The following is an 8,682-nucleotide window of genomic DNA, read 5'->3' as shown; positions in this document are numbered from 1 at the left end:
ACGACTTTAAAGTCATAAAAAAAGATTGAACTGAAGTCATAAATAATTTTACGACTTCAGTTAAAATAATAAATAAATAAAAAGTCGTAACAAATGTTATGACTTATGAGTTAGAAGTTGTAACATGACTTACTCTATTTTAGATAATTTTTTAAAATATACCTCTGATTGAAAAATTAGATAAAATTTTATCTCTATTTGGTAAAAAGCCCTGGTTCAGAGCACGATCCATATGAAAAACTGGCAAAGATTTATTAAAAAGGTTAAACATCAGCTGAATAAAGTAAAGATTTTATCACAATCATCTGAGGGGCCCAATTTAGTTCACAGTTAACTAAGTTATAGACAAATAAAAAATGAAAAAAAAATGTGGAGCAGTAACAAGCCCTTCAGTCTACAAGGTAAGACAGTTACAGTAAAACCAGGAGTTATCCAATTGCATGCATGAGTTTGTAAGGGATTTATTTGTTCATGTATGGTTTTCCCAAATTACCAGCCTACAAAATACAACAACACGAGTTGTTTGCACTAACTGAAACGATGGTTGTCTATCTTCCTATCCATTAAAGCAGCATACAGTAACTAACCACAACCGCATATTCAAACCAGTATTCATCAATTGATATCAAACTAGCCTTCTCATCTAAAGTTCCAGAGCTACCAATCATCATATTGACCATATTGAAATCTCACCAGGCAGAAATGATTTTCCAAATCCAGAAGGGCTCAAGTATGTAGGATTTCTCACAGTTTTTTTTTCAGTCACCAGAATTTGAAAGATACTAAGGAACACAAGTCAAGGAATTCAAAAAATGCAAATTAAGTTATTGGCGGTGAAATGAAGGGCCAGCAAAAGAGTAACGAGATGAAACTGGCCCACCTGAAGCTTCCAACTTGTCTCCATGATATTGCCGCCTTCGATGATGATCAGACAAAGCATCAGGAGCCGAATATATTGGGTAACACCTATCTTGAACAGCCTCTCTCTTTGGCAAGTTATCCGTCCCAACAAAAGGTCTTCCCCCAACCAAATAAGAGTTTGGAGAAATTTCTTCCCTACTTAAAGGTGCAAAATATGCATCCATAGGTGAAACACCACGGCGATAGGCATGATAAGGATCCCTACTGTCATCCAAATAAAGAGGATCAGTTCGAAGACTTTCTACATGAGCAGGGGCATTTCTTGGGTAGCCACGGTCCAGGTGATGGGGTTGATAGTCTCCCTCATAAAATTCCAATAAAGGATTAACATGAGAAGTATTAGCTAAATTCCTTCTATCTCTTGGGAGATGAGATGGTGTGTAGCCCTCCATTCGAAACAGATCATGAGGAATTCCCACTCGAAACAGATCATTAGCAATTTCCTCTTGCCGGCCAAATTGATCCCTATCAATAAACCGCACATTATAGCTTTCCCTCTGCAAATGGGACCATGATCCCCTAATACCGTCCAAAGATTCCCTTTCTCGAATTATTACTTTTGGCTGGGAGTGGACAGGGTGCACAGCTGAATGAATCTCCCTTTCCCGAATAATTACTTTTGGTTGGGAATGCACAGGGTGCACAGCTGAATGAATTCCGACTGGTCGGAAAAGTTGAGTGAGCTTCCTAACCTGAAACAGAATATTTTGAATATCATTCATGATAAAGAATTATAGAAACAGACAGACAGGCCACCAGAGGTTACATTTAATTCTTACTTGTCTAACGGTAAGTTCTGTTCTGAACTTGTGCTTTTCATTATAATTATCCTTGATGGCTTTTTTGAAAATGCTCTCGGGTAATGGGAAACAATCAGAAGCAATTTTGAACCGCACCTGAAGGTGTTAGCCATGAGCCATCAGCATATTAATCAACGACAGGATCAGGATAATTTAATTAGACAGGAAAATGAAAGAGACTAACCTGAGCAGGAAATTTGCCACCAAAAGCTTTGGGTTCAAGCTTCATGGCGCCAGAAGATGAAGCCTTGTAAATGCCATACAATAGCTTCAGATCAAAATCATAAAGAAAAAGCTTAAGCCCAGGTTTGATTTGTAAAACATCATCCTTTTTACCAGCTGAAACACCCATGACATGATAGCGGAAACAATCAGGCTTTGTCTTTGCATTGCACAAAAAGATGAAACCACCAATTTTTTCACCCTTCTCGCCTTTTAATTGACTCCTTTCCATGCCACTACTCTTACCTTTGTTTTTTCTACTGCTAGAACCCTTGCTTAACTCCCTATGCTTCTCTTTACTCTCTTGTTTTTGTTCAACCTTATCCAACTGACTAGTCTTATCCTTTTGAGCCTGCTGGCTCTTCTCCCTAGGACTTTTGCCACTAGTGCTCCTGTTTTGACTTTCTTTCACTTTATTTTCAGCCTCCTGACTCTTCCCCTTAGGTAGTTCATCATTAGTTTCCTTCAACTGGCTATTGTCTAAAATTTGCTTCTCATCGGCATTATGACAACTTTCAGCATTGTCTACTTTTTTGGAAGTCTTAATTCTTCTTTTCCCACGAATCTGTTGAGAACCATTGTTCTTCTTAGCCTTAAGTTTACCAGCCTGAGATTTCTTAACAATTATAGATTTTGCCTTCAATGGTTGTGGAGTATTCTTGTCACTCAACTCTAGTTTACTAGATCCATCAGGAGGATCAGTATCCTTCAGCTGGCTAACGTCTGACTCTTCCTTAGGACTTTTCTCACTAATGCTTGTATTTTGGCCTTCTTTCACTTTATTTTCAGCCTCCTCACTCTTCCCCTTAGGTGGTTCATCATTAGTTTCCTTCAGCTCACTGCTGTCTGAAATTTGTTTCTCATCTGCATTATCACAACTTTCAGCATTGCCCACCACTTTTTTTGAAGTCACAATTCTTTTTTTCCCATGAAATTGTGGAGAACCATTGTTTTTCTTGGCCTTAAGTTTAACAGCTTGAGATTTCTTAACAATTTTAGATTTTGCCTTCAATGATTGTGGAGTATTCTTGTCACTCAGCTCTGGTTTACTTGATCCTTCAGGAGGATCAGTATCCTTCAGCTGGTTACCGTCTGACTCTTCATTAGGACTTTTGTCACCAGTGCTCATATTTTGGCTTTCTTTCATTTTATTTTCAGCCTCCTCACTCTTCCCCTTAGGTGGCTCATCATTAGTTTTCTTCAGCTCACTATTGTCTGAAATTTGTTTCTCATCTGCACTGTGACAACTTTCAGCATTGCACACCACTTCTTTTGAACTCAGAATTATTTTCCCACAAATTTGTTTAGAACCATTGTTCTTCTTCGCCTTAAGTTTAACAGCTTGAGATTTCTTAACAATTTTAGATTTTGCCTTCAATGATTGTGGAGTATTCTTGTCACTCAACTCTAGTTTACTAGATCCTTCAGGAGGATCAGTTTCCTTCTTTCCGTCATCTTTTCCAGAAGTAGGATGATCAGAAGTCACTTCAGGAATATTCTCAGTGCTCATCATATCATCTTTTCCTGATGATGGAGGGTTAGAAAACACTTCAGTGGGATTCACAGAGCTCATAAAACTATCTTTTCCTGATGATGGTGAATTGGAAGACACTTCAGGAGGATTCTCAGCACACATCTCACCATCTTTTCCTGATGATGGATGATTCTCAGTGCCCATCATATTGTCTTTTACTGAAGGCGTATGATTAGAAGACACTTTAGTAGGATTTGCAGCATCCACCATACCATCTTTTGCAGATGAAAGAGAATTAGAAGACACTTCTGGAGGATTCTCGGTACCCACCACATCATCTTTTCCTGATGACAGAGGATTCTCAGTGCCCATTGTCTCATCTTTTCCTAATGACAGAGGATTAGAAGACATTTCAGGAGGATTCACAGTGCCCATCTTGTTGTCTTCTTGATCCATATTATATAGGCACTCAGCACGGAGGATTCCAACAGAAAATTTTACTACAACCAGTAAAAATAATAAAGCCAAAATCAATGACTTTAAAATAGGCTGATATTTCAGATGAACCAGAAAAAGCAATAACAGTTAAACTAAGGAGACTGAGAATGAAAAAAAAAAGGAAAGGAAAGAAAGTGTCAACAGTCACGGAACCATTTGGCCTAAAAACTGTGGATAAATATGGGCCTAACATTTAGAAACTCTGCTAATGTGTAAAGCCATTGGAATTGAAGCAAGGAATAAGCGCAAACTTACAACCACTTCTACTAACATTAAAACTGTGATTACATAGAAATTTGAAACTTAGTAATAATGTGAAGTACTGTTTCAAAGCCGCCTTAATTGTAGTCATCCCAAGTCCGCCTAAGTTGCACACTCTTTTGGTCTTAATTGCAGCCTCAAGAGTGGTACTTAGTCCTACATCAACTAGAGATATGGCTTAAATAATAAATAGAGCATATTTAGCTTGGGCAATCCTCACCTTACAAGTCGGTTTTGAGAGGTTGAGTTATGCTCTAAGTCCAAATTCTAAGAGGGACTAAGATAACTTCATGTTCAATCAGCTCCAACAATATTTCAAGAAATCACTTCATTCAAAGCTTAACTCAAGCTGAATTCTTTTTCTTTAATGCATACTCATTCTTCATTTTTATCAGTTACTAATCCTAATTATTGGATTTATATACTTTATTTAATAGTGAATAAATGAGATAAAATATTAAAAAAATGATTTATATTATTTTTCATTGAAGGACTATTCATCTATTGTATTTTACATAAATAGAGGAAAATGCATGAAAAAAGTTTATGACAAAACCTCCAAAGCAAGCAATACTGTTGTGCATTGTAGAGGAAGCTGCAAAAGGATGAACTTGGCCAGAAAATGAATGAGTTGGCTGGAAAACAAATGGTTAGGCAAAAATGGTTTGCGCTCAAATAGAAGGGTTTGACTGGAAAATGGATAGGCAGAGGTGTAAACAATGAATAGCAGCACTATCCCCATTGATCTGGCAGCTATTTGCATGACACAAAAATGCAATGCTATCAGTTTCTTGTAGCAGCCAGTGGCCCCAACCACAATGCTATGCTACAGTGATAGCAATGCTATATGCCGTAACTGATAATTGTTGTTTATAAGCAGTAATAAGTAACAACCAATGGTGGAAAGATATTTATTCCAAAATTAAAAAAATATATATATTGCATAATCAGCTCAACAAATTGAACAGCAAAATTAAGTTTGGCCAATTGTGAGATCCAAGAGCAACCCCAAGTAACTGCTACAGAATACAAAGTAGAAATTTTAAAGGCCATATAAGAATGTCATCATTTGCTATAGTTTAACAGAATGTACAGAAAAAGACAATGTTTTACAGAGTTAATTAGGAAAAGAAAGTCATACGAAAAGACAAGAGAAATACAGCAGAGGAAGAAATTATATTCTATTAAACCCTAAAAAGACTACCAGTGGCAGCGAGGCTGCGACATAATCGAATAATAATAAAAAAAACTCCAAATCAAAGGATTAAAGCTTAAAATCATGTCCCTGATATATGAATGCATCCCCCAAAACAACCAAAGATTAACTTCGAGAAACTTACCAGAAGCTTAAAAAGAGAATTCAGTACTGCAACTTCCTCCAGTTAAGCAAAAAAAATCAAATAAATCAAAACTATTTAAAACTTTTATAGGTTGGATAGTTTCAAGTGTAAGACATGAAAGAAAAATGCTGTTTAAATGAGATTTTAACAATAGAAACCATATCTATATCCTTTTCTATAGTCAACTAAAGAAGTTCAAGGAAATGATTTGTTTCTCCATTTCTTTAATTTAACCAAACAATATTGATGGAAGAATATGTAAAAAGATAACAATAAACACAAACTTAAGCAAACACAGAGAGAGAACCCAAAACACATGATAGTACGATACAACAGGACAGCCACACAGCTAAAAGTAAAACAAAATAGCCTAACATGACACACACACACACACAAAAAACTATAAGCTTAAAAAAATGCAAGTCTAATATAGAAAATTTGAATAGATAAAAAAAACAAGTTATTAAAATACTATATTTATTTTATTTTGAGTGTGATAGAGCCGCTAGTTTGAGCTCTGATATAGGAAAAGATTTAGTATGCTAGACCACAATTTGGAAAGTGTAGAGTGAAACGAATTAGAAGGGTCCTAAGTCAGTTAATTGGAAGAGGTGGTAGGTTGTTAGCATTTGAGGAGATGGGTTACATGAGCATGGGGGGTTATTTGTTTTTGCATGAAAGAGGAAGGATTGTTAGGCCCTTTGGCTAGGCAGAGAAAGTGTTTACTCTGAGGGGCAGGAACTTTTGCTCTGGGAGAGACTGATTCCTTTATTGTATCTGTTCATTGAGCTTGTTTTTGGATTCAATAAAGCCCTCATTTCTGTTCTAATTTCTGGTTTCCTAACAGAGTGTCACGTTATAGTAAAAGCACCATACTAAGAGATGCTATTAAATATAAGTAACATGTCCACATTTATTTATTTCAAAAGAAAACTTGAGCACCATGCTGATTCTCATTCCAATTCCAACCAACACTCTTGTCCTCATAATACATAATTTCCACCATTCAACAGAAGAATAAGGAACCTAAAAGGGAAAGTGCAGAAGTTTAAGAGTTGGGAAACAAAGACTGTAGAGGGTACTTCATAAAACAGGTCTAATTGCAACATAGCTTCATTCCTTAGTATTGGAGGTAACAATCAAAACTCAGATACTGAAGCAGGTTTTCTAACACTTACAAAAATAGTTGAAAGAGGATAGCACAGCTTTCTTACAGAAACTACTAAACAAGCTTCAGGGAGATTCCTTTCTGTGTCTTTTTATTCTCCTTTTGATATTAAGAATTCCCTACCTCCAATCTTATCACTTCTTTCCTTCCTTTCTCTAATAAATTCTCTTTTCTCAAATTAATAATTAAAAAAAGAAAGAAACGGAGAAAGCCAAATGAATCTTTTCACTCGCTCATACTCAATTGTGTAGATTTAATGTTAAAACAAAAAATAGCATTACCAAATTCCGATCACATTAGAATGTTACATATTCCACTGATTGCGTTCCTAAAATCCATGCAAACAACTGTAATCTTATCAAAACATTGAAACAATTTGATTTTTGCGCACGCGATTGAAAACTCAAAATTGAACAACTGTAATCATACCAAGGTGAGTTGCTATTGAGAAATTAAAGTGCAGCATAGAACCATAATCAACTTGATTTTTGCACACGCGATTGAACACTCAAAATTGAGAGGCACACATTCTCACACGACAAAAAATAAATAACAAATAGAGAAATAACAATAACAAAAATAGGTTATGAACAAATGTGTGCCCTAGAAACGATTTAATTCCATGAAATTGAGGTTCGTAAGTTCCTGAAATGCAATTCACCGTTTGAATCATACGACGCAAACACAAGAAGGTGTAATCAAGGTGGAGAGGGAAAGTACCTTAGGGATCTGAGTCAACTCGGTGGCATCGAACGAGTCGAACGGTTGAGAGCGAAGAAATGTGGAGCGAAAGAAGGGGTTTCTTCAATCAAAACGAAACCAAACGAACATAACTCAATCAAGGCCCCCTATATTTATCGATACAAACACAAATGAGAGAGATTGAGACAAAGAATATATGTTTAACAATTATATTATATTATCAATAAACTGTACGGTCAAGGAAAAAAGTTAAGACCAAAATATGGTAGGACAATTATTTTTATCATATTGCTGGCAAATTAATCATTATTAATTGTCGATGCAAGTTGAAACGGGATAGCCCTTTTTGGTCCTCTTTTTTCTTGGATCAGGACTTTGATGACATCTAAAGTTATTTTTAATATATTTTTATGACAAAAAAATAACTCATATTTAACCGTTATCATTGTCTTCTTGATATTTTATGACAAAAAAGTTATTTTCATACTTGCAAGCCATAAATAATAAAAATATCAATTTTTATCCCTTAAGCCAAAAATAACTTCTAAATAAATATTTTTAAAGATATTTTCAATATATTTTTTTAAAGATATTTTCAATAAATATTTTTAAAGATTTTTTCAATATAGCAGTTACTACTCTTTGAAATTTTATGTCTATTGTATAAGATACATGTATCAATTATTTTTTACTATGCTTTTTAGTTTATTTTAATACTACTAAGATTATAATATTATAATTATACTTTAAATATTATATAATAAAAGGTAAGACTATCTAACTAAAATTTTTATTTTATTTTTTTAATTTTATAATACTTGGAATTATAATTAATTATGTGATAAATCTAACCAAAATTTTAAATTTTCTGAAATTTTATAATAATTAGAATTATAATTAATTATATAATATACGATTTACCGAAGCAGTTAAAATACTAATCTAGGGGTCTCCATTATTGGTACCCATTGGAAAATCATATCCTTTCATTTATTTTAATGACACATTTTACAGTACAGATCAAATTAGCCCCACAATGTACCTGGTATCCAAACTTGTGCACGGTACAAAGGAGTTTGCCTTACGTACCCTAATCGTGGTCGTGAACATAATGTGAGGTAACAATGTGTTGATTTTCACGCTATTAGTAACAAATGAATAATTAATTTTATTAAGTATTTCTTTAATGACAGTCAATTGAAATTTAGGGTCACCAATTATTGTAATTTGGTAAAAAGGTTGAGATTGTTCAATTCTATCATTCCCGAACAATGGTTGAGGGTGATATTGTTTTTG

At 34.6% G+C, this 8,682-nt stretch overlaps 1 protein-coding gene across 1 annotated transcript; it reads right to left on the bottom strand.

The window, feature by feature from the left end:
- Positions 1–275: 275 nt before the first annotated feature.
- On the bottom strand, positions 276–7,562 carry LOC114409397. The gene is made up of 4 exons (XM_028372843.1): positions 7,405–7,562; positions 1,906–3,917; positions 1,701–1,817; positions 276–1,613 (listed from the first exon to the last, which is right to left on the bottom strand). Exons 2-4 carry the CDS (start codon positions 3,871–3,873, stop codon positions 825–827), a joined length of 2,874 nt encoding a protein of 957 aa, XP_028228644.1. The 5' UTR covers positions 3,874–3,917; positions 7,405–7,562; the 3' UTR covers positions 276–824.
- Between the last annotated feature and the right edge of the window lie 1,120 nt (positions 7,563–8,682).

The sequence above is a fragment of the Glycine soja genome, chromosome 4 (genome assembly GCF_004193775.1).
Source record: "Glycine soja cultivar W05 chromosome 4, ASM419377v2, whole genome shotgun sequence".
Lineage (NCBI taxonomy): Eukaryota > Viridiplantae > Streptophyta > Magnoliopsida > Fabales > Fabaceae > Glycine > Glycine soja.
This window is presented reverse-complemented; position numbering and strand designations above follow the sequence as displayed.

Excerpts from the sequence above, each read along its gene's own strand:
- LOC114409397 (XM_028372843.1), bottom strand. The coding sequence starts at position 3,873 with ATGGATCAAGAAGACAACAAGATGGGCACTGTGAATCCTCCTGAAATG. Across the intron at positions 1,818-1,905 it reads GTGGCAAATTTCCTGCTCAG|GTGCGGTTCAAAATTGCTTC; the intron begins GTTAGTCTCTTT and ends TAACACCTTCAG. Across the intron at positions 1,614-1,700 it reads CAGAACTTACCGTTAGACAA|GTTAGGAAGCTCACTCAACT; the intron begins GTAAGAATTAAA and ends ATTCTGTTTCAG.